This window comes from Terrapene carolina, unplaced genomic scaffold, assembly GCF_002925995.2.
Source record: "Terrapene carolina triunguis isolate 2854851 unplaced genomic scaffold, T_m_triunguis-2.0 Scaffold232, whole genome shotgun sequence".
Lineage (NCBI taxonomy): Eukaryota > Metazoa > Chordata > Testudines > Emydidae > Terrapene > Terrapene triunguis.
Genome location: NW_020664583.1, coordinates 10,336,935 through 10,362,045, shown reverse-complemented (window position 1 = coordinate 10,362,045; position 25,111 = coordinate 10,336,935). Strand labels below are relative to the sequence as shown.

Sequence of the window (25,111 nt, the reverse complement as noted above, 5' to 3'; positions counted from 1 at the left end):
TACAGGGCTGCTGTGAGCACTTAGCAGCTGTGCGGGGAAGACCCAGTGGGAATGGTAAGGAAGCCACAAGAACCTGACATCTCTGTACTTTGTTCTTGTAAGGACGCAAGGGGAATGGGTATTGAGGAAGGAGTTGAGGACAGGTAGGTAGCAGACACTGGTGGGAAGGAGAGGGTGAAATGTGTGAAATTTTGTGCACTTGAAAATGAGCTTATTTTAACTTGACTGTCTTTAAAAACCTCTTCATTTGCAAGTCAATTGGCTCTTAGTTCCGATAAATGGCTGTAATGTGTACGTGTGCCATTTACATCAATCTGTGATTGAGTCTCGGTAGAAGGGGAGGCGGCTGCAGCAGAGAATAAGTGATCACCTGACATCCAGGCAATGTGAGTACACCTTTCCTGCTCACGACTTTACCTGTTTGAATACTGAATCACAGAGATCACTAGTTGGCTCCAAAATCTCAAATGGGCACCGAGCATTTAGACTTGATACCTAAAGTATTAGAAACTACTCAGCACACAGAAAACTCCAGGCTTGTATGGGAAAGACAAAGCAGAGGCTTCCATTAGAGAGGCCAGCGGGTAACAGGTCTGACACTTAGGGGCAATAGTTAAAGTAATCATCCAACTCCTGATGCTCGAGGGAATTAGACACACCTCACCACTCATTCCTGAGCAGCCTGCAGTTTATAGAAGGGGAAGGGGGTGAATGTAGAGAGGTGAGGGGTGGGGCATTACTAATATGGCAAATGGGCATGTAATATCAAGTTTATTCTGGGGTTTTAGATCTAGATTTGGACTGGTGGTTTGAGGTTGTCAACCCTGCAGTGAAATTGCAGCCTGTGAACACTGGGGGCGGGGGTGTGTGTGACCCTTTTCCAATGGGCACATTGGGGGGAAACAGGCTGGCACTCATCTATGCTCCACCAGAGCACTGCCCATGACTGGTTCCCACCCCATCACGTGTCCCCTCCCAGCTATCCCCCACCCCATCTCCTTGTTGCCCACTTCATTTCTCGGTGTAGTAGAAAATAGGGAGGAGGTAGAAAGGAAGCAGAGGAAATGGGGGTCCAGGAATTGCTGATCCCTTCCCTGCGTATGTGGTGGCCTGGACCATGGGGAGGGAGGAGGAGCAGCCGCAGCAGTTGGCTGGCTCTCTTCTTGCTCTGGCTCCCCATGCTGGCCCATGTGCTGCTGCAAATACCTGAGTCAGGTGCTTTTTGTGCCTCACTTGAGCATCTGCAGTTTTGAATGGTGCCTCACTAGCCATGCCAACTAAAGTTGGGGTAGGATGGAAGCAGGTTTGGGAGTAGGGTGCATACTGGCTCTGTACATACATAGCTATTATGGACATAGTGCTCCTAAGGACAGCTTTGCAGAAAGACAGCACTATGGGGTGCTCTTGTTCAGAAGCTAGCCAAAGTGGTTTGTGGGGTAATTCCTGTAGGCTTCTCCCCACTGCCATCAGTCACAAGGGCTACATAAGTCACCAGGCTAAAGGGACTTGTCACAGCTCCACCTGGCCCAAGTTCCAAGCCTCTGCCAAAGGGGTCATTTATGAGTAGCATCAGCACCTCTTTCACTGAGTGCGTTACCTGCTCAGAAGTTGCTGAGCAGGTGCCCTGTGATTTTGGGCTATTTGAGACTCCACTTTGAACTTGTATAGCTGCAGCTAGCCCTCCGAGATGGCTGTGAAGTTCCCCTGCATCTTTGGAGTCTCTAGCTAGGAATGGAACTCTCAGCCGTGCTCTGGTCAGGTTGCACTTGTATGGTTAGCTGGGTCCTGTGGCAGCTCCTCTTTTTGGACTCAGCTTTGTCAGGCTAGTGTGGTGCAGGTCCAGCATGCATCTCGTACTTACCTAATCATAATCTTCTCCTCTGCCTTCCCTGAGGCTGCAGTCATGTCTTACAAGTTCCCAGCCGTGGGGAGACCAGTGAGCCTCAGAGACTCTGATCCTTGTATTCACTGCTTAGAGTCCAATCTTGAGATGCACTATCCAATGTATAGCACTTTGCTTCTCCTCCCCTGCCCCCCCAGTGGTACTGGCCCTCTGAGCTTCTTACTGGCCATACTGGTATTTCTTGACAACCCTCCCTAAGCTTGGCACAGTTAGTATGCCCATGTACAGTGTGGGGACATAATTAAAGGAACAATGAAAATGGGGAAGTGAGTGACCCTGGGACACATGTCCCGGGCAGGGAGGGGTTGCCTTTTCAGGAATGACCTGTGAAAACATTTAAAATGTGCAGATGTTCCTCTCAGCCTCACGCATCACTTGGGTTGGAGGGGATCCGCACAAAGCAGCTTGAAGCTTGGCCTTTCTGGACCAGGGCAATTTCTGCACCCACTGGGGTTCTTGCAGAAGCTCGTTTCACTGTCTGAGTCACTAGGATGTCCTTATGAAAACGCTCCTAGGAAATGTGGGGCTATCTCCCCCTGGTAATGCCCTACAGAAAGCAGCTGAGCAGGAGTTCTGATCCAGGCCCTGGGAAGAAGCCTCTTGCTGACAGGCTGAACTTGGATATCTGCAAGAAAAGTGTCTGATTAAAATGGGCATTTCTGTCCCTCTTGCTGGTGACTGGCAACTCACAGCAGAATAACTTGCTTTTGAGTGTTGGGCTGAGCTGTGAACTGCTATTCTAACACCTGGAACGGTGACTGTCAAGCTAGTATGTGAGCTCTCTCCAGGCATATGTATTTGCAGATTTAAGGATTTGTGTTGCGAGAACAGCCAGCGTTTGAATTGAAGAACCTTACAGGACCCAGTGAAGCATTGTGCTCTCCCTCATGGCAGTTATAACAGGTCTTTGTGGTCTCACTTGGGCAGTGTGAGAACAGTTGACAAGATAAGTGCTTTGTAAATGTCTTGAAAGGTTCTGTGCTGTCTGGCCAGTGGAGTGATAGCGGTGGTACACCTGAGGCATACATTGGGTTCTTAAGGACATGGCTGAAGGCTGATCAGCCAAGAAATTCTTTCCTCATGAGATCAGGATGCCTCTCTCTCATTCAGTTCCCACCTGCTAGTAATAAATAACTTCTTTTCTGCCTCTTTTCCTCTCCATGTTTTCTGGACTCTTCAGATCTGTTGTCCCTCCTCCTTCCCCATGTAACCTAGTTGCTATTTTACAGCAGCACTTTGTGACTCAGCTCCCATTGCATTGCCATAGCTACTGCTCTCCTAGGCTTTACAATAGAGGCTGAGACTTGATTGGCTGGTGGGTCACAGCTGAAAGGGCAGGCAAGCATTTTGGGCAGGGACACTCTGGAACTTCAGCTTTCCTTCAGCTCCCCTGACTTTTCAGCCCAGCAGCTGCTGTCCCTTGCCCCGCACCACCCCATGGCAGAACATGCAGCTGGGTTGACTTGTACTTTCCCTTGAAACTTCTGAGATGTGTGGCAGCTGGTTCTCCTGAAGTGGTCAGAGATCTTGGCCCAGCCTGGCCACAGAAATCAGCAGCACTGGAGAGTTGCTATAAACATTTCCTCTGGATAAATCGGGACCATGGAAATAGCTCCCAGATAATCTTTTTAAGCAAAAGGAAAAGTTGAAAGGAGTCCAGCTGCAAGTACTCCATCTGGGCTGGAGGAGACAACACAGCATTGAGTTGTCTGGGCAGTGAGCTTGTGATACTGGATAGTTCAGAATATAAAACATTTCTTTGACTAACTTTTGCCAACTCATTTTTCCTACCTATATTAAAGGTACCTACAAAAGGGGAAAAACAGGCTTGTGGCCTGAGCTGCTTTCTCCCCCCCCCCCCCTTTTTTTTTTTTTAAAGGCCTAAAAGATTTGTCCCCTTTTTTATGAGGCTTTGCTTACCCTGCAAGGCTCTCTGGAGAGCTCGTGAACTGTAAGAGAAATCGTAAGAAGCTGAGGGGAGAGTGAGTTTTGGTTATTCTTTAAAACTGCTTTTAACACCTAGTTAACTATAGCACTCAACGAATATTTAGGAGAAAGGCCATCTTTGTTAAATATTCAGTAACCATGTCACTTCAGCTAGGGCCTGAGAACTCATGGTACTCATGGAACTCACTTTATACTCCCCTGCAGCACAGCTGAGGGAGACTTGACTTTCCTGTTTAAAGTTAAAGCAAGTGGTGGTGGGGCCGGGGGGTGGAACTTTTGGCAAATACTTTCATGTCTTCATTCTGCCTCACAAAGCTAAAAAGGGCAAAAGCCTGGCTTTTAGAAATCCTCTGCAGGTCACCTTTAATGAGTGCTGTGCTGCTATTTCATTGTGAAGTGCTTTGTGGGAGCTGCTATAAATGATGGTGTAAGTACAATGAATTATTGACTTTCCTCACTAATGAGGTCCCAGCAGTGCCCTGCCTGGAAAGGCAACAACTGTTCAATAAGAATGTAGCTTTTGGTGTCTAGTTTGCTACATAATGAACTAGTAACTTATGCAGAGCCCACACATCCAAGGTAGGATGTCGTTTCTTGAAATAATGTGTGGGATAACTGTGTTGCAAAACCACATCCCAACAACATGAAGTTGTCATTTATATGTTCCCAATAAGTTGTGCAAACAGCTTACATAGGAGTAACCTCCTGGTGGAAAGTTCCAGCCCCACTTGTGCAAGGGAGTTCCGTCAACTTACATGAATTATACTAGGTAAAATTGCACCAGTCCCTTTGATCCACTAAAACCCTAGTGCGCACTCACCTTATGCCAGTTGACTTTCTGGCCTGAAATACAATTACAGGCTGTCTCTCTAGCTGCTAATGCTAAGGAGTTCATTGGTCTGCTTGAGCAGGTGGTGGTAGTCTCTTGTAACTGACTGATGCAGAACAGGCTCCATTACTTAGCTGCATTTTTTCACATACACCAAACAAATAACCCATGTGTCCCCTTTCCAGCTGACAGCTCAGATAACTCGGACTTGGAAGACGACATAATCTTGTCTCTGAATGAGTGAGGAGTGACCACCACGCAGGGTGTTGGCAGCAGGAGAAGTTCCCTTCCCAGAAGACAAGAGACCAACCCGGAAGCAATTTCTAAGCACCCCTTGGGACATCCAACGAACTCCAGCCCAGCAGTTGTGTGTGTTTGGGTCAGATCGAGACGCTTGAATAAACAGACCAAGGGTTAGGCCTCTTTTTCTCTGCCTTTTTTTTTTTTTTTTTTTTAAATTTTTAATTTTAGGCTGAGATGAGACTCTCCTCTCCACGGAAACGTCTGAAGCTATTTCAGAATATATTTTCTTTGTACAAAGTTCTTTCCTAAAGAACAAAAATAGTTTTATATAAAACCAAAAAAAGGAAAAAAAAAAAAAAAAAAAAAGAAAGGAAAAAAAAAGGCAGGTGTTATAGTAAAAAGGGTCTGAACTTTGTATCAATCTAGTATCTTGTTACCACGGGTCAGGTTTTGGGGGAGAAAAATGGTTTAAAATTAACAAAAGGGGCATTTTTACCGAGAGTACTAAATGAAATAAGAGGATCATGATTTCTAAAATTGCTGAGAATTGAGAATTTTTTTTTTAAACAGGTGTTGCCATCTGCTGCTAGCTTGCGTATGTGTCACCTGCCTTTAGGGAAAAGCCCAAGGGGGTAACTGAACCTCCAGCCTGCTTTAAGCAGAGGTTTTTGCTGTGACAGCAGCCAGAGGGGGAGGCTGACACCCTGGTATTCATGGAGACAAGGGGCTCTGGGATTGCAGTTTGGGCCCTTTTTTCCCCCTTGTGATTCAAGTTTTTTAATCTTTTTTTCTCCCTTTCAAACCCTCTGTGGAAACTGCAAATTGAAGGCCTTTCTTTAATGTAAAGTGTATTTATTAAAAAAATAAAATACAAGTCCTGTCTCTACATATGGCTGTGAGCTGTACCCATGTTTTCCCCCTCAGACCTGCCCAAATAGTATTTGGCAGCACAGTATCTCCCAAGACACCCCAACAAACAGCTGTCTGTGGGAGAAATGGCTGAGTTGCAACACAAAGGACAAGGTAAATCAGGTGGGAGGAAGGAGCAGTGCTGCAATTACAAAGAACTGTTAACTTAAAACATGTTCAGTTCTGTGACAGAACTTGTCCTTCACTCACTTAAGGCTGCCCACCAGAGGTATGCCTTGGACATCCCTGGCAACTCTTCCAGATTCCTCTTTTTACAAGGTTAAATCAAAACAAATATTTACTGATTAACAGCATACTTGGTCTGCCTTGAAACAAAACTCTTACTGCTTTACTACTGTGATTTAAGATATACCTGAACATTTATTACACTGTTATGGGCACTACGGAAATGGTTTTGTAGTGGGGTTAACACGAGAGAGGAAGAGATCATGTTATCTATGCTGGCTGGATGACAGATAAGTCAAATGAGGTGCTGTTGTTTTTGAGACCGCAAGGGCCCCACCTTAAAAATCACCTAGGTTAGGTGCCTTCTGGCTTTCATTACAGAGAACAGAACTAAGTTGTTCACCTTCACATCAAATTCCAGGCCCTAACAAAGCCCACTACATACAGCCTGGTGCTCAAAAAACATGCCACCACTTGGCTGAAAACGTGTCTCTTCTGAAAACTTTTACACCTTTCTTAACTTACCCTGGTGGGTTGCTCTCTTGTCTATTCCTAGAATTCAGAATGGGAAGTTTGCACAAAAAGAATGATGTTGAGTAGAGGGCAAGGAAGCCCAGTTAGTTTCTTCCTCCTCAGTTCAAGCCTCAGGCAGAGTCAGGCCAGCACTACCCTGAGTAGAGTGTTTTTAACCACAAGGGGAGATGGCCTTTACTCTCTGCCCATCCTCCCAGAGTGGTACTTCCCTCCAACAGTTGCTAATTCACTTTGTCTACCCCAGAGAAATTAACCATTAAAAAAGATCCCTACACAAGACTGTTTCAAACAGGTTACATGCATGTAACCTGCCTACAGTGCCACTTCAGCTGAGGGGGATTGCTAGTCTAACAGCACGAGTAGTACATAAATGCATCAAGGGCTTTTTGAAATGTCCCACAGGGAGCAGTGCCAGGATATTTACCTGAGGGGCATTGCAATAAGTGGTTTAGCGCATGGACATATTGAACAGTTTGCTCTACGTCAGCTCTATCCTACCAACCCAATTCTCCAGTAGAGCAAGACAGCCTGGTTGAACTGATTTCTAGGCTCTCTTCCCAGGGTACTGTCCCCCAAAATGGCCACTGAACTGCTGTTAAAACCAGTACAAAATCCTAGTGTAGACAAGGCAGAACCATTTTTACCACCATGCTGCTGTTATGCTTTTCAGCATTTACTAAAACAGCAACAAAAAAGTTCACTGCTGGAGCTATGTCTACACTACACTTCCCACTGCTAGTTTTAGAGTAGGTGGGAATTGTTTTGGTGTCTTTCCCCAGTGCAGAGACTGGCTTACATTTTCCCTCCGCCACAAAAATCTCATCTATTCACAACGGTCAGGCAGGATTCACATTTGTCAAGACCCATGCTTTTGTGGCCCTGTATGTATCTAAAAGACACTATAGGACCAGTCTCCTACAGTCAATGAGACGTTAAGGTCACATGACATTACCGCCTGTTGCACCTCCCTAGGCTGGGCTTACCTAGTGCTGCCAGCCTCTCGTTGCATCTTCACTGAGGCCCTGCCGTGAAGGAAGGGTTCTCGTAGCTGTCATAGACCTAGCAGCACCCATGTGCTATTACTTGCTTGTCAGTACATTCCTCGTGCCTTATCTACTGTGAAGTCTTTGGGGCAAGGACCTTGGCCTTATTTTTCTGCACCTAGCATACATTTGATGCTAGACAGATAACAGGCACCTGTTTTTATAGTAACTTTAGATGTCTGAATATTCATGACACCAGGGGCACAACCACATCCTGGGAATGATGGACTCGATTCATAAACACTCAGCCACATTGAACAGAAACCCATTCAGGAAGCAACAGTACAAGGCTAAAGCTCTAATAATCTGAAGTTCTAATTACTATTTACTTGGGCCTTGGCATTGCAGAGCTCAAGTAACATTTTTCTGGCTTTGGCCTCAGGGAATCATCTGTCTCTGGAACCTTCCAACTCAGATCATATAACAAGCAGTCATTGCCACTCAACCGAAGAAGCAGTAGCAACTAGAATTCACAGCAACAGGCAGTAAAAGATTCAGTTCACAACTACACTTTCAATACACAGGATGTTTGTGACAAAAGCTAGAGTTGCTCTCTAACACTGACCATGTGGAATATTTAATAGCAGTTGGTTTAAAAAAAACAAACGTAACACTTCAAGGTGCTGATAGCTTACAGAAGGAACCATCAACACTACAGGACTTGGCCACAACACAGTTAAAAAACTGAAAGCCCTAGTCAATCCAGCTAGCCTCTAACTTTTAGACATGTTGTTGTACTTGGGGGGCATTATTATGGAAGCTGCATTATTAAACTCACCCAGTAGCTCTATTTTAATATAATTGCAGTATTAAATAAAAGCAACAAATTGTTTACATTATTGAAACAAGCAACTGACCATGCACCAACACTGCTGTCCCTAGTCTGAAACTGTGCAGGATAAATGGGCTTTATTAGTGTGAATTAACCTCCCCCTTACATAGCTTCTGCTACCAGTCATATGAGCATATTAGCTCACAGCAGTTTTAAAAGGGTCTTTGGCAACTTTCTGCCACTGAGAGTCTGGCTCACACCCACATGTGCAAAAGAGATGTTTGGATCCTCCAGCATTGTTGTTTTACAACAACAAAAAGTCTGGAAATTCAAAGAAATTGCTAAATTTAGGGTTTTTTTTTTTTAAATCCTAGAAACTCTTCTCGAAGACTGCTAAAGGCTACCAGCATTATAAAATAATGTAACTGTGTGGCTTTTAAATCAAGTTTGGAATGGTTAACCCCCATCATTAAGATACTGAGAAATTAGAGCGGCAAATGTCCTAGCTTCTGTCAGACAACCACCTCACAGACTACCAGAAGGAACCGCCCCTTCTTCAATTCCAATTTTCATTCCTTGTTTATGCTCTTACTGTGGCAGGATGTCCCAGGATCTTAGGAAAATTAACTCTTAATACATAATTATGTTTTTAAACAGCCAAAGGTATTTTTTCCTCCTTTAGAATCCTGCAAACAATTTAACTTTGCCAAAACCATGGCAGTTAACCTTGTCCAGATAGTTGAGCTCTGCACTATACAAAAGGGCATCTGCAGTGCAATAAAAACTCAGCTTGTGCCCTTTATTTGTTTAGGTATTACAGAGGCCCAAGAGGGTTCTCTCTCCAAAGAGGAAAGGTGGGATTTTTTTTGGTTTTTTTTCACACCCTTAAAAATTATCAGGAATGTCAAGACTTGTCTACCTATATTTTGTTGAAGCTTCTTGGTCAGTCCTTGTGACCTTTTACAAGCAGCATTTTTCTCTCAAGTGTTAAATAGCTGTTAAAAAAAAAGATTTAAAACTATGAATAAAAGTCACTTCTATTCTTGATCAGGATTCACTTCCTTGGAACTTATCTACCTCTATCAAATATTGGAGAATTAGCAGAAAAGTGTCAAGATTCAAATTTATAATATACAAAGCAAGCAGGCCAAGAACATGAATTGACATTTCAGTGTCTCTCATATATCATAAAGAAGTCTTCCCCCAATCTTCCAGGGCACCTGGAAAGAGGGAGGGAAAATATAGGTCTGAGAAACTGGAAAGGGAGGAGGCATCATCTTTTAGCTCTTGAGGGGACAGGGAACCAGCCCCTCGTAAGCCCATAAAAACCAAGATACTGCACAAGATTAAAAATCCATCAGTGAACAAGGCTTTACTGACAACTTTCCATACAGTTAAAAAATAAAAATACAGAACACAGTGGACAGTGTCACATATTAAAAAACGAATAAAATTGGATCTATGCAAATGGTATTAAAATTAATTAGAAACTAAAAATCTTACAGTTTTGTTTAAGGTTTACTGGGCTTCCACCAAAATGATCGGCCTTAAAAACAACTGGGTTGTGACACACACACAAAGAAAACATGGAATCTGAAGAGACAGTGTGGGCTAGGCAGTGTCTTTGACTATAACTATCACCATATGTTCTTCTTCTAACTTTCCCAATGTCCTTAGTGCTGACTGGAGGTACTGCTGAGAGAATTCACAGGGAGGGAAAGCATAAAGCATGCCTGTGCTGTCTCTGCACTTCGCCCCTCCCACAGGCAGGCTGATCACCCCAGCAGCCTGCTTCTGTTTCAAGTAGGAGACCAGATTCCTGAGAAGCCTTCGCTGCAAGCCAGGCTCCACAACAGGAAAGGTCCCCTCAGCCCCTACCCCTCCTTGGGTGGCTTGGGTAGCCAGTAGCACAGCATAACCATTAGGACTGCCTTGTTTGATACGGCGAGTTACTTCATCCAGCTTGGGCTGGTCAAGCCGAAGTCTTTGCGCAATCTTGAGCTGTGTTAACTTCCCACCAGATGAATGGTCTTTTAGGAGCCCATTGATGACACCTAGGTCTCCCTCCAGGATGTGCATAGACGTGGGGAAGCAGCTATTTTTTAACACAAGAAGCCCGTTCCAAGCAAGTTGCAGTGTCTGAGCGAATTCTGATAAGTTCTTTACTTTTTTGGTCTCAGATTTTGGCTCCTCGTGAGTTTTTGATTCCGATTCACCAGTTCGATGATTGCGTTCGCTGTCCCTTTTTTTAGGCTGAGGAAGATCAGAAGTTTCACGATGAGGTTTCTCCTCAGACACGTGCCGGTTGTTCTGAAGGGAGTTACTCTGGTCTCTTTCTGTTCCAGACTCTGTAGTGTTGTTCTCTTTGCGAACCCTGTCTGGGCTGCGATCTAAAGCTAGCCCACTGGCCTTTGTCCTGCCTCTGTCCTCGTAAGGCGAATGAGCAGTCCTTCCACGGTCACTGGAAAGGCTCCGGCGTTTCCGTCTTTCTTCCCAAGGCTTGGGCACGCTGCGGTCACTGTCACTACCCCAACGTTCTCCGCTGCGGCTACGCACGGATCGGCCGTAGCTCTCCAAGTTATTTCTGCGTTCAGCATTTTTGGCAGGGCTAGCCCAGTCTGCCTCTGCAAAGCTCCTGTCTCTGTCCGAGTACAGGAGATGTGGAGGAGTCCTATCTCTCACCCTTAAGTCTTGCTCTAGGCTTCTGTGCCTGCTATATCCATCAGGTAACAGCTCATAGTGCACTGGGAGTGGTGCAGGCTGGTACTGCTGGGGGTATCTTGTCTCTTCAGCTTTGGCAAAATCCACTCTAAGTCTCCTCTCTGGTCCGCCCAAGGGGAAGCCCCTCATCTGCGCACAGGCAGCCTGGGCAGCATCCAGGCTTTCATACTGAATATAGGCAAAGCTATCACCCTTCACATAGTCAATAGTCCTGATGCTACCAAAGCGATCAAACTCCCTAGCAAGGGCAGCCAGGGAGGTACTTGGTCCAAGGCCGCCTACCCAGAGTCGAGTAGTAGGGTTGGCTTTACCATAGCCAATTTTGATGGGGTTCCTGCCAACAACCCGGCCAGACATGGCGACCTTAGCCCGATGGGCCATGTCCAAGTTCTGGAACTTGAGGAACGCATAGGCCCCACCTTGGCCTCGAGCAGGGCGCTTGATCACCACCTCCTCAATGATGCCATACTTCTCAAAAGCACGTCTCAGCTCCACCTCTGAGACGTTATGATCTAAGTTCCCAATGAACAGGTTCCGGGTGGCTCTCTGGTCATCCTCTGGCATCAGGTCTTCCTCAGCCACTATGGGGTAGCCATAGGGTCGGCCACGCTCATCATACAGCCCATAGTAATCCAGCGCCCTCTCCCGCTCCCGGGAGAGCCCAAGGGCAGCAGCCTCCAAGGCAAAGGCTGCAGCCGCGGCATGAGCGTGCCGGGGCCTTGGCTCCCTCAATAAAGGGCTGGTAACGGGTGAGAGCGACCTCTGCTTATACTGGTAGGTGCTGTGGATGGGTGGCAAGTAGCCCAGAGGCTCTGGGGAGGGCACAGGTGGGGGTGTGCGGCTCCTGCGACCCCCACGCAGATACACAGGCTCCACCTTGAGGGGACGATCGTACAGAAGAAGCTGCCGGGCCCGGGCGTGTCTGCGGGCATCGCGGGCATCCCCCGGGTGCCGGAAGTTGACATAGGCGACACGGCCGAGCTCGGGCGTGTGGGAAAGCTTCACACTGATGTCACCAGCGCCCCCACTCGCAAAGCGCTGGAACTGGCGGAAGAGCCCATCCTCCAGCAGCTGGTCAGGCAGCGCTGCACTCAGCCCACTCACCAGCAACGTCTTGTACTCGCAGGAGCCGGGCGGCTCCACCACCAGCCCTGGCGAGCCCCCCAGCGGGGCCAGCAGCAGGGAGGGTGCTGCCCCCGGGGGGGGCCCCGCCAGCAGCAGTGACGGGGCCACCACGGCCCCCGGGAGGGCCTTGGCCTTGGGGGCCCCCAGCGCCCGGGACGACGACGAGGTGGAGGGGGGGGCGGCCTGGCTGCTGCGGGCGCTGGAGGCCGAGCCGCTCCCCGCCGTGCGGTGGTTGGAGTCGCTGCCTCCGGCCCGCTCGTCACCGCGGTGACTGCGGGAGCTGGAGGCGCTGCTGCCACCGCCGGGCGGGAGCTTGTCCCGGCTACTGCGGGAGGCGCCCGAGCTCCGGTGCGGGCCCCGCCGGCTGCTGCTTTCCCGTTCTCGCTCCCGGGGCCGCTTGGCGGCGGCGGCTCGGCCTCCCCCCGCCCCGCCCGGGCTGGGGTCCCGCTCGCTGCCCCGCTTCATGGCTCCCGGACCCGCGGCTCAGGAGGCGCCTCCGGCGGCCGCCGCCATCTTGGACAAAAGGGAACGAAGGCGGCTCCGGAGTCCGGCCGCCGCGCCGCGCGGGCCAGACGTCATCATTCTGCGCCCCGCCGCATGGTGGCGTCAGGGATAATGGCGAGCGGGCCCCGAGGCACCTGTCACATGACAAGGGACACCCTCCCGCCACTCACGCGGCCGGAGTCATATGACAAAAAAGGACCAATAGGGAAATGACAGTTACAGCTTCTCCCCGTCAGGGGACCAACGTGGAGGGCGCCGGCTTCGAGTGAGGGGAATTGGCGGTGGCCCGGCCCCGCACAGCGCCCCCTGCCGCTGGAGCGAAGCGGCCGCTGCTACTCGACATCAGCCAACAGTGCCAGGCCGCTATGGGGCTGAGACCAGGCCCCTTCCTGACGCGAGCGGCGTTGGCTCCTGCAAGCAGCCTTGGGCCTTGTGTGGCACTATCTCTGCATCAGGCCTGGAGGGAGGTGCTTCGCCCCCACCCCGGGCATCCTCCTACTGGGGTCCGGGCCCCACTGTGCACACACACACCCTGCAGCACTGGACTAGGACACCCACCCACACCCATTAAACACACTACAAATCAGGAGGCAGGGCTGGGGTAAAGCTGCATTTACATTTACACAAGCAGGCTCTGGTCTCACCCCTGCCAGCTGTCCTTGCCTGACACAGCACTAGAGGTGCAGTCTGTACCCTAACTGGAGTCTATGACTCACAGCGAAGCTTTTGTAGGGTCTTGTATCACACCACACTTCTAACACACCCTGTGACCAGCCTTCAGCAAACAGTGTGATTGCAGCGATGCAGCAGCTGGGAGGTGTGGATGCCCCCAGGGCTAGACAGGCTCAAAGTTGTGCACTAGAACATCACTGCTGCTATTTTTAGGAGACTAGCTTCAGCTGAGCTATAGCCATACCTGCTTTTGATTTCCACTGAACTCCTTTCAACTCAGATTTTGTAGAAAAAGATTAGATTTCTTTTTACTTTAATAAAAAAAATCCCATACAGATTGTGATGTCCTAAACTAAACCAGAATCAAGAGACATACAAACTAGAGACATGACATAACGGGGGTGTTGAATGAGCATTTCACAACTCCAACTGACAGCCTTGGGAGCCCAGTTAAATAAGTTACAAAAAAGGCTTTATAAGAAACAAAACAGAGAGATTAATGTAGTTTGTACGAGGTGCTATATGACAGAGGCCACTCCATTGGTCAGAGATCCGTCCGTGAACTGGCTGCCTTTGGTGCATATTTAGGCATCAGTTCATTGATTTTGCGAATATAGTCTGATTTTTCTGCACAGCCCTTGCATGTTTCACCCCAGTCATCTAGGATCTTCTTCAGTTCTTTCACTCTCAGTTTCTTCAGGTCCACAGTGCTCAGGTCAATCTGCTTGTCTAAGGAGAGAGAGAGGGGAACATTAGTTATTTTAAGTAAGCAATAACAAATTGATTAGAAGCTGTCAAAATTAACATCTTTCTTAAAGACATTTGATTGGTTTGTTACCTTCACTGATTGAGTTGCTTGTGTTTAATGTCTTTCACTGGAGAAGGCCTACTCTTGTGGAGATTAAAGAGAATCCCTACTTCAAAGAAATGAAATGAAATATAAAAACAGACAAAGCAAGGGGAGGGGAAAAAGGGAGATGAGGCTTAAACACAAGTACAAAGGATATTATTTTGCAATGAGGCAAGGCAAGAAGGAGAATCGCAATCGAAGACAAACAAGGCTGAATTTTATGCACAAGGACTCGGAATCAGTGAAGAGACTGGCAGTGTCAGATTGATGCAGTCAGAGCAATAGGAAAAGAAAAAAATAAATAAATACAAAATAATTCTAAGTACAACAGAAGCCGGAAGCCTGATGAACAGGAAGTGGGGCCACTCGATGATCAAGGTGCTAAAGGAGTACTCAAGAAAGACAAGGCTATTGCAGAGAAGCTAAATGAATTGTTTGCCGTGGTCTTCGCTACAGGGGATGAGCAACATTCCCACATCTGACCCATTCTTTGTAGGTGATAGATCTGAGGAATTTTCCCAGACTGAAATGTCAATAGAGGAGCTCTGGGAACAAATTGATAAATTAAACAGTAATAAGTCACCAGGATAAATGGTATCCACCCAAGAGTTCTGAAGGAACTCAAATATGAAAACTGCTGAACTGCGGTATATGTATATCATTTAAGTCAGCCTCTGTACCAGATAACTGGAGTGGAGCTAATGTAATGTCTATTCTTTAAAAAAAAGACCCTAAAGGCAATTCTGATAACTAAAGGCCAGGAAGCCTAACTTCAGTATCAGGCAAATTGTTTGAAACTATAGCAAAAAAACAAAATGATCAGACACCAAGATAAACATAGTATGTTGGGGAAGAGTCAACACTCCTTTTATAACAGGGAAATCATGCCTCACCAATGTATTAGAATTAGTTGAGAGTGTCAGCAAGCATGTGGACAAGGCGACCCAGTTGATATAGTGTCCCTGGCCTTTCAGAAAGCCTTTGACAAGGTCCCTCACCAAAGGCTCTTAAGCGAATTAAGCAGTCACAGGATACGAAGGAAGGGCCTTTCATGGATCAGTAACTAGTTAAAAGACAGGAAACTAAGGATAGGAATAAATGGTCAGTTTTCATAATGGAGAGAGGTAAATAGTAGGGTCCCTCATGGATATGTGCCGTTCAACATATTCAAAAGTGATCTGAAATAAGGTGTAAACAGTGAGGTGGCAAAATTTGCATATGATACAAAATTACACAAAATAATTAAGTCCAAAGCTGACTGCAAAGAGCTACTAAACCAGGTGACTAGTCAACAAAATGGCAGATGAAAATCAGTGTGGATAAATGCAAAGTAATGCACATTGGAAAACAATCTTAACTATACATACAAAATGATGGGGTCTAAATTAGCTGTTACCAGAAAGAGATCTTAGAATCATTGTGAATAGCTCCCTCAAAACATCCTCTAAATGCACAGTGGCAGTCAAAAAAGGTAACGATGTTAGGAACCATTAGAAAGGGATAGATACAAAGACAAAAAATATCATCACGCCACTATGTAAATCCATGGGTATGTCCATACCTTGAATATTGCACACAGTTCTGTTGCCTCATCTCTAAAAAGATATTTTAGAATTGGAAGAGGAGAGCAATAAAAATGATTATGGGTATGGAACAGCTTCCATATCAGGAGAGATTAAAAAGACTGGGACTGTTTCGCTTAGAAAAGAGATAAATACCAGGGAATAATAGAGGTCTATAAAATCATGAATGGTGTGAAGAAAGTGAACAAAAGTATCATTTACCTCTTTGACACAACACAAGAATTAGGAGTCACGCAGCAGGTTTAAAAACAAACATAAGGAAGTACTTGTCTATACAATGCAGAGTCAACCCGTGGAACTCTTTGCCATGGGATGCTGTGAATGCCAAAAGTATAACTGGCTTAAAAAAAGTTAATCAGGTAAATTCATGGAGGACAGGTCCATCAATGGCTATAAGACAAGAGGGTTGGGGATGCAACCCCAGGTGTCCCTAACCATCCAACTGCCAGAGGCAGGGACAGGATGACAGGAGATGGATCACTCAAAACAGTCCTGTGCTATTCATTCTCTCTGAAATATCTGGCACTGGCCACTGTCAGAGACAGGATACTGGGCTAGATGGACCATTGGTCTGACCCACTGTGGCCATTCTTATATTCAGCTGCTGAAGACTGGACACAGTGAAGGGGAGAGAGTCTGGGACACCAGAAAGGTTGTGGTGGTTACAAGAGTTCAAGCAAGACAGAAATGAGGCAAGAATTAGGGTGTTGGCAGTAAACACAGAAAGGAAAGGGCAGATTTTTATTTTTATCTATTAGAGAGAAACATAAGATTTAGTGAAAGCCTGGATGTGAGGATTCAAGGGTAACCCCAGAGCTGCAAACTCTAATGATCAGAGAGGACAGTGGATTCTCCATCTCAAGAGGTAAAAGGAGAGGTTTTAGGAGGAAAGACAAGAGAAACATGACAAATGGATCTTCTTAGTAAACACACAAATATCCACGAGGAGACAGAACAAAAGAAAGATGTGGCCTGCACAGAAGAAGAGGTGGATTTGAGAATCATCAAAATAGAGGTGATGAGAGAGTGGATAGGAATACTCAGAGAACAAGCACAGAAAAATGGAGCCCAAGGACAGATGCCTAGCAACTAAGAGATATTTCTGAAGGAGTGGCCAGCAAGGTAGAGATCACTTAGAGGATAATCATGGAGGGCTGCGAGACTGACCATTAATTAGGCTTGGCAAGGAAGACCTCATTAATGGACTGTCATGAGCAGTTTCAGTGGAGCAGAACTGGAAGCCTGACTTTTAGGGAATCAAGGAAGGACCATTTAAAAATGAAATAGTCTCTTGTAAATGTCTTTGATAGGGTTTGGTAACAAGAAGCCCAATTGTATGTGGAGAGTTAGGCATCCAAGAAAGAGATTCTCAGAAGCCAACAACCTGAGCAGGAAGCTGCCTAAAATGGCCAAGAACAAAATGAAGACTGTGCTCTGAGCACCTCCTGGATTGGGCCCTGCAGGCAAGAGGGCAGGAGGTGGGGGCTGTCTTGTTTGAAAATCCTGGCAGGGCTTAGGCATGACCTAAGGCTCCATACAACTTGATAGCTGTCGGGCAGTATCAAGACTTAAGCAGGGTTAGGCAGCAGCTGAGCAGTGGTTTTGTGAACGTCAGTGGTGCTTAAATGTTGGACCTAGGCATCTAAAGAGGCCGTTAGGCACCCTCTAGCCGCAAGGGTCTGGGCTAATCCTGGGCATAAGCAATGCTGCACACTAGACAAACCCATGTCTGTGCAGGAACCCTCTGAGTTGGATTAGTGCCAGACACAGCAACTTTCACCTAATCACCCTATTAGGAGCCTCCAGAAACATTTTACTACACATACTTGTGCTACGGCCTAACCATTCAAACATCTCTAACGGGGTCAGCTCAAGTTATCTGTCATAATACTTACTCTGCTGATCTTGCTGAAGAATTTAAGAGCAAGTGGCTTCACCTCATCAGCTTTCAAAAGAAGTTCAATTTAGGCTGTTTTAGATTAGAAACAGATCCATACAAGGGATCGGATGGCAAGTGCATTATCTATCAAAACAAAGGTCCATACTGCAGAAAAATCCAGTCATTTAACCCCATAGCTAACGTCTCCCCAAACTCACCGTATTTTAGCTCACAGATCTGGCTGTCTTTCTTCTTCAGTTTCTCACAGACCTTTTCCACAGGGATGTGGTGACTCAGAGGTTTTGATACCTCATTAACCATTTTAGTGGCTGCATCGCTGGTGGCTCCAATGTAATAGCACTAGAGGGGTAGAAAGGAAAAGTATGAGGTGTCTAGTGATGCTGAGGGAAAAGAATCCTTTCAGAAGAATTCAGTTGATTTTCTTGGTTGCTTCCTCCCTCCTCTGTGCCAGAGACCCTGAGCTTTCTGCCATACGAATCTCAGTCTTGCCATGATTTTATCTCAGAATTTGTTTCATCCAGAGGAGAGGACCAGCTGCTTTGGTTCAGATTTCTAGAGCAAGCAAAGTGAAGGGGGAACAGGAACCACAGCCCCACTTTCACTCTACCTCTTGGAAGCACCTCAGCTCCAGGGGAAGATTTATTTTCACTCATAAGGAAGAGAGAGAACATGCCACCAAGAAATGGCTTATTTGGCCTTTTGTCATGCACATTTTTGACAGACTAGGTTGCATGGTTTTGCAGTTTCACATTTACTGGTACAGAATATTTCTCCATGAGTCCCATTAGAGCTATGAGAAAAGCTGATTTCTCATTATGTTGATGTAGGTTGTCCTGGTACCCCCGAGTGACATTTTATCTGAGCTGGCCTGAAGGCAGAGTTTTCTCAGTTCAAGGACAACTTGTCTGAAGTACAATATGTCCCTGAGTATGTCTGACAAAGTCACTCCTAGTTCTCTTCAAAGATAGGGGAAGGCCTTTCTACTCGGGTCACTTCATTGTGAAAGCATTTTGGACTGCTTTCAATTAGCACTTCCTTTTGGGTTAATTTCCTTTGCCATTTTTCAGTTCAAGGGTTGATAAACATTATTATTTAAAAACATAGTTTGTACAGCAATCTAGATGCATCATCTAATGCTCAAGGGGTTCAGTAGAAAGTAAAATTTCATAAGAAAAACTCTCTCACGGCAGTTCAATTACAGGCAGAAATGAGGTCAAGCAATAGGAAAATTGGTACCAATTTATTCATTTTATGGTGGAGAGGGATTGCACTCCTCCTCAAATCTTCCCTATATAGGCCTATACTGTATACACAACCATTCAGTGAGAGTTTCTATCTACCTCCCAGGTGTTCTATGAATTATTCTGCAAAAGAGATAGTGATGGATCACTGTTACTTACCAGTCGGTTCTCTTTGCCTTTTGCTTCTTTGCAGGATTTCAAAAGTTCTTTTTCAACACTAGCTGGTGTGAACTCAACATCCTTGTCCTTTAAACTCTGGTAGAACCTTCCCAGGAATGTAACACACACTAAAGGGGGGGGGAAAATGGAAAGATTCATAACATTTGCACTAACCTGGAAGTAGCACTTGGGGAGAACTATACGAAAACAAGAGAATGAAGGGGTTTGTGAATGAGGTTAGGACACTGCATTAGCGACCAAGAACCTATCCCCTTGGAGCTGCACACATGACAATTACACCATAGTAAATCTTTCAGAGCATGAATGAGGACAGGTGACGCACATATTTATACACCTCACCCACCTTGTCTTGCTAATACTTAGAACAGAAACAGATCCACTGAGATCCCTGAGGAGAGATCCCATCAATGGCATTCATGTACTGTACTGGAGGAGCAGCACAGATTCAGCTGAGGCAGTTGGTTCTCAACCTATTTACCATTGTGGGCCACATCCAATACTACCTTAATGGCCCTGCAAATGTCACATGGACTGCAGCTCTGTGCTGATTGGCCACAGTTTGAGAACCACTGAGCTGTGGAAATACAATGCTAGCAGCAAACAATAGAGGGAGCACTAAGCGGTGGGTGGGAAGAGCCAATTTAATGCCCAGGCTCTCTTATCCTTCCCTCCCAAAACAATAACTCAATGTCAATCTAAGGACTTTAATTACGCAAAACTATTCTGAAAATGACAGACTCTAAATATGGCACTGTCGACTCCATGTTTATTGTCTCTCAGTATGTACAGATCAAGTCCACTCAGTTTACAAAAGGAAAAAATGCTTTGTTTAAGAATGTCAGCTTTGGAAACTCAACCTTGACCTCAACATCACCAGTATGAAAAATTCTGTGGGCCAAATGAGACCCTCAGCAGCACTCTTGCAATCCTGTTACCTTCAATGATGAGACAAGGTGCCCAACACTGACCCCATCTCTGCGGGGGTGTGGGGGGGAATGGCACAGGTTAGGGCTTCCATACGTTTTACTGATACCAGGAGAAGGGATCAACCAATCTCTATGGCCTTCAGCTACTTTTACACTCAATTCCAAAGTCAAGGAAGGGCATAAGAAGTTGGAAAATACAGGATCACCTATTTGAGCCCCACACAACCAAGAAGTAGTCTGCACTCCAAATATGTAACACTGGCAGAAAGCATAACCTGAACTAAATAGGTAGCTGAACTTTTTCTACATGCATAGCATCTTTTTTGGCCATTTCACATTACTTCTCCCACACAGTGCTGTCCGCTGTTCTTGTGCTGTGGTCTGGTATTTGGATTCCAGGTGCTGCAGGGAATGATATTGGTGACTGAGTTACTCTTGAACCTGAGTTCCAGCATGGTGTTACAGGGCACTGGGCTGCTGGAGATGCCATCTCTCAGATGAGGTGAAAAAATTAATCCCCAATTAAAGAGACTATGGCATTTTTTGAAGCAGTAGTGGTGCAAAATTCCAGAACTGCAGGGAAATTCCAAATTGGATAACTACATCTTTAAAGTTCCCCTTAAAGTTTTATCTGCAGAATCTGTTCACTTCTTCACTTAAGAACTGTTGTGTAACTCTTCTGTGCTGTTAAGTAGTTTAAACCTAAGAGGCTGATGCATTTCAGTGGTGCACCAAGATCCCAGTGTATAGTTTGTATTATTAGCTGAACACTGGCACTCTTTAGCATAAAAGGTGCAATATATATTACCTGAACCAGAGTATAATGGTGACCAGTCCTGTATGATTTCTATTGTGTTAGTCACCATGGTATCATTTATGCCATGTAAGGAGACAAAGTTTTTTAAAATTACATTTCACTTATCAGGTCAGGCTTGCAATTTACAAATACACTTGAACATAGTCAGGATTCACTTTCTCCTTTACTAACCTGCCAACATTCAGGTTCAGAATTCACTTCCTTAGCTATGGAAGTTCTTCCAGATCACAAAACCTTTCATCAGAAGGTTCCTCACCCTCCCTACTTTGCTTTATTTGGAGATTATCAGCTATTACAGGAAAAAAAAAAAAAAAAAAACACCCTAAACCCAGGATAGAACAGAGAAGTGAAGAACTGAGTATTAAATGGATCTTTAAAGAAGGTGAACTTGGAAAAGAAAGAAATTAAAAAAAAAAAAAAAAAAAAACCGAGAGGGCAGAGTACTAAATATCACTATTAGGGGCAGATTTTTAAAGGTATTTAGACACCTGAAGATGGTCATCAAAATACCTTCAAAAATTTGGACCCTGGTCTCAACTGGGTGCACGAAAGAGAGAGTTGTAGTCCTGGCTTGACATCACTATGAGGCCCTCCACAGACCTTTCCAAAATCAGGACTCCCTCATCCTGATATAAACAAGCAAAAGTTTTGGTTAGGTGTTTTAAAACAGGCTGACAGAGACAACAGAAAGCTACTATGAAGGACAAAGCTTAATTTTTGCTTTGTAGCTCAGGCAGGATACATTCCAGACCCAATAGACAGTGACAAGAGGCAACTTCCCTTCGCCTTCCTGGGCTGCTCTTCACTAGGGCCTTTTCCTTCTGAGACTGCCAGGCACCTTAGGGAGCCCTCCGGGCAGCCCCCCCCTCCAGAAACCCCGTCCGGCCCAGGAGACCCCAGGCAGCTCAAGGACCCCTCCCCCCACCAGGAGTCCCACTCCTCCCAGCCCCGCGCAGCGGCCGGCAGTCCGCCCACCGGACGAGCGAGTCTCCGGTGAAGAGCAGCCCCACGAGGCCAGGGACTCGCCAGAGCCGGTGCCGCCCTGCGCAGCCCCCCGGACAGGGACACCCGCCGGCACCTCGCTCACCCTCGCACTCCCCCTCCCGCAGGGCCCGGCTGCCGCCCGGGAGCAGGATCAGAGCCAGCGCCGCCCAGAGCCAGTTCGCCACCCGCATCCTGCCGCTGCGCAGCCGGCTTCCTCAGTAGCACACGCCGCTCTGCGAGACCCCTTCGCACCCGGTGCCTTGACAACATGCACCGCCCGTCCCCCACCCCATTGGGTGCTCCTGGCGCTTCCCTCACACGTCGAGCTCCCATTCGCCCACTCTTCCATAGGCCTCCACGCTCCCTTTCCCGATTGGTCGGTCCGCGGCCGAGACGGGAGAGTTGGCGGCTGCTGATTGGACTAGGTGAGCGGAACGGCTTCAGCCGCCGGTCTCCAGGAGACGGAACAACCCCCGGGAAACGCCATCTTTGTGCGGAGCATGATCGCGCAATGGAATTCCGTGCAGCCGCCATCTTTGTGCGGGGCAAGTCCCCCAGGCCAAGGGCTGGAACCCACGAGGCGGTAGAGAGCAGGGGCTGGCGCTTTGCTCTGGGTCTCAGGCAGGTCCCCGCTCCCAGGGGCCGGGAACCCCGTCGTTGGCAGGAATCGTCCTGAAGCCAAGAGGGGCTGAGCCTAGCAGGGGCCTGGGCAGCACCCTGAGGCGGGGGAGGTGGATGCTGGAACCAAAGGGCGTTTGGTGGCCGCCCTGGGGCCCAGGCTGGCTGCCTGACCTGGCACTAAGCACGACAGCCCAGGCTGACTGCGTGACAACTCGGCAAGTGCTGTGGACTAGGCTGGCTCCCTGGTCCCAGCTGCCCTGGATTCATGGGCGCACAGCCGCACACGTGCCATGCTTCAAATTCTCTTTAGCAAGCAAAGCTTTTGCGTGAGGTTGGCTCTTGCAGTGATTGGGGATGGAAGGGATAGGGTGATCAGATATCCCAATTTTAGAGGGACAGGCCCAAGTTTGGGGTCTTTTTCTTATATAAGCTCCTATTACCCCTCACCCCCATCCTGATTTTTCACACTTGCTGTCTGGTCACCCTAGGAAGGAACCAAGGGGACCCCAAAGACTTGGTACACGGACTGGATCTCAGCGGGTCTACACGGCAGCATGGCCTATGATCATGACTTTTAGAAGAAAGCTGTTAAAGTCACAGAACCTGACCAGGGAAGCAGCCAGGAAAAAGAAGAGAGTTTATGCCACTCTTCAGAAAGCTTAGGCACTAGATATGCACAGTGGACAAGGATTAGAGAGCAGGGCTTCTAACCCCACATACTTAAAAATTGTCAGGCACTCAAAATCATAAGATGGGCTTAAAAATTAGATTTTTTTAAAATAGTAATAACTGTTGTGTATTTTTAGTTGCCATCTGGTTTTTGAGCCATTGGGATGCACACAGGTCACCATTTCAGACTTTCCTTTGCTACCGTAAAGTAGAACTTGCTTAAAAAAAGAAAGCTGAGATTTCCATATTATTATATGAATCCAGGAGTTAAGGCTTCAAGAAAAACACCAAATATCAAGCGAATTGAGATAAAATTGCAGGAATTGGCAAACACTCCCTTTTCTAGTGTAGCTATACTGCCTTCCACAGGATTTTGGAGTTGGATGAGAAGATTCAGCACAAATATTTTCTCAAAGGAAAAAAGTGTTGCTTAATAGCCTGTAAACCAGTGACCACTAGTTAAGGCTGCAAAATGGTTTCCATTCTAATTTCATTTTGGCCATTTAAAACTTTTGTTTGCAGTGTTGTTGTAGCTATGTTGGTCCCAGGATATTATAGAAACACAAAGGGGGTGAGGTAATATCTTTTAGTGGACCCACTTCTCTTGGTACAAGCTTTCAAGTGTACTCAAACTTTTTAAAACTGGTTACTGACTCTAAGCTTTCAAGCTTACACTGAGCTTTACATAGAGCTGAAATATGAAAGTGTCAAACCTTTTGGCATTTTCATATTTCAGACTGAGGCAGAGAAAGAAGAGTCAAGAAGTTTCTGAGCACAAGAAGCACAGAAAAAGAATAAGTTTCCTGTTAGTGAAACAGTTCTAATCCTAACATGCATGGGTAGAAATTTGATGAAGGAGCAGAACACATCCTTATTACAGAGTAAATTGGGTTTGAACAGTTTATGGACAATTGAAAATCAGATTCTAAGCATACTGGCATTACATGCTTTTGTTCTGTTCATTATGTGTGAAAGGACAGTTACCTGTTCCATAACTGGCGTTCTTTGAGATGTGTTGCTCCTGTCTATTCCACAGTAGGTGTGCGTGCTCGCCACGTGCACCGGTGCCGGAAGTTTTTCCCTTAGCAGCATCCGTAGTGGGGAAGCCCCGCTGCGACCCCTGGAGTGGCGCCGACATATCGCGCCATAAAGGGGGCTACGTGCTCCCCCCACCCTCAGTTCCTTCTTGCCAGACAACTCCGACAGAGGGGAAGGAGTGGGGGAGGCGGAATAGACAGGAGCAACACATCTCGAAGAACGCCAGTTACGGAACAGGTAACTGTCATTCCTTCTTCGAGTGATTGCTCCTGTGTATTCCACAGTAGGTGACTCCAAGCTATACCTGACGGAGGTGGGTAGGAGTTCTAAATGATAAAGGTTACGGGTTACCCGGGTGGAGCACCGCCCTACCAAACCCGGCGTCATCCCTTGCCTGGGAGACGATCGCATAGTGTGATGCAAAAGTATGGCCAGAGGACCATGTAGCAGCCCTGCAGATGTCCTGAATAGGGACATGAGCCATGTAGGCCGCAGATGAGGCCTGGGCTCTTGTCGAATGCGCCTTAACAATAGGAGGTGGGGGAACCCCGGCAAGGTCATAACACGTGCGTATGCATGAGGTGATCCAGCGGGAAATCCGCTGGGTGGAAACCAGTTGCCCTCTCATGCGCTCGGCGGTAGCAATGAAAAGCTGAGGGGATGCCTGAAATGGCCTTGTTCGATCTAAGTAAAAGACCAGCGCCCTACACACGTCTAGCATGTGTAGGCGTCGTTCCTCATTGGAGGAATGGGGCTTAGGACACAGGACTGGCAGGAAAATGTCCTGGTCCATATGAAACACCGAGACCACCTTCGGCAGGAAGACCGGGTGCGGGCGAAGCTGTACCTTCCCCTTATGGAAGACAGTGTTACCGCCTGAGGGCTCGAGGCGGACTTCAAATGGTCCGTTGGCC

General features: G+C 46.8%; 3 protein-coding genes across 4 annotated transcripts in view; 1 reads left to right on the top strand and 2 right to left on the bottom strand.

Annotated features, from left to right (window-relative positions):
* DCAF1 (DDB1 and CUL4 associated factor 1) overlaps nt 1–5,808 on the top strand; it is a 99,404-nt gene extending 93,596 nt beyond the window's left edge. For both annotated transcript variants that reach the window (XM_024205671.2, XM_024205672.2), the window contains one exon: nt 4,865–5,808. In XM_024205671.2, the coding sequence (XP_024061439.1) occupies nt 4,865–4,923 (59 nt within the window). In that variant the 3' untranslated portion in view covers nt 4,924–5,808. The remainder of the gene's footprint in view (nt 1–4,864) is intronic.
* Nucleotides 5,809–9,712: 3,904 nt separating this feature from the next.
* Nucleotides 9,713–12,750, bottom strand: RBM15B (RNA binding motif protein 15B). The gene has a single exon (XM_024205691.3). It carries the CDS (start codon nt 12,675–12,677, stop codon nt 9,978–9,980), a length of 2,700 nt encoding a protein of 899 aa, XP_024061459.2. The 5' UTR covers nt 12,678–12,750; the 3' UTR covers nt 9,713–9,977.
* Nucleotides 12,751–13,843: 1,093 nt separating this feature from the next.
* On the bottom strand, nt 13,844–22,157 carry MANF (mesencephalic astrocyte derived neurotrophic factor). Its single transcript, XM_024205699.2, has 4 exons — nt 21,973–22,157; nt 19,122–19,249; nt 17,919–18,060; nt 13,844–14,117 (listed from the first exon to the last, which is right to left on the bottom strand). The coding sequence occupies exons 1-4, from the start codon at nt 22,058–22,060 to the stop codon at nt 13,933–13,935; spliced, it is 543 nt and encodes a 180-aa protein (XP_024061467.2). The 5' UTR covers nt 22,061–22,157; the 3' UTR covers nt 13,844–13,932.
* Between the last annotated feature and the right edge of the window lie 2,954 nt (nt 22,158–25,111).

Coding starts and splice junctions, on each gene's coding strand:
- RBM15B (XM_024205691.3), bottom strand. CDS start 12,677: ATGAAGCGGGGCAGCGAGCGGGACCCCAGCCCGGGCGGGGCGGGGGGA.
- MANF (XM_024205699.2), bottom strand. CDS start 22,060: ATGCGGGTGGCGAACTGGCTCTGGGCGGCGCTGGCTCTGATCCTGCTC. Junction 19,250..21,972: donor GCGGGAGGGGGAGTGCGAGG/GTGAGCGAGGTG, acceptor CCCCCCCTTTAG/TGTGTGTTACATTCCTGGGA. Junction 14,118..17,918: donor GATCTGTGAGCTAAAATACG/GTGAGTTTGGGG, acceptor CTCTCTCCTTAG/ACAAGCAGATTGACCTGAGC.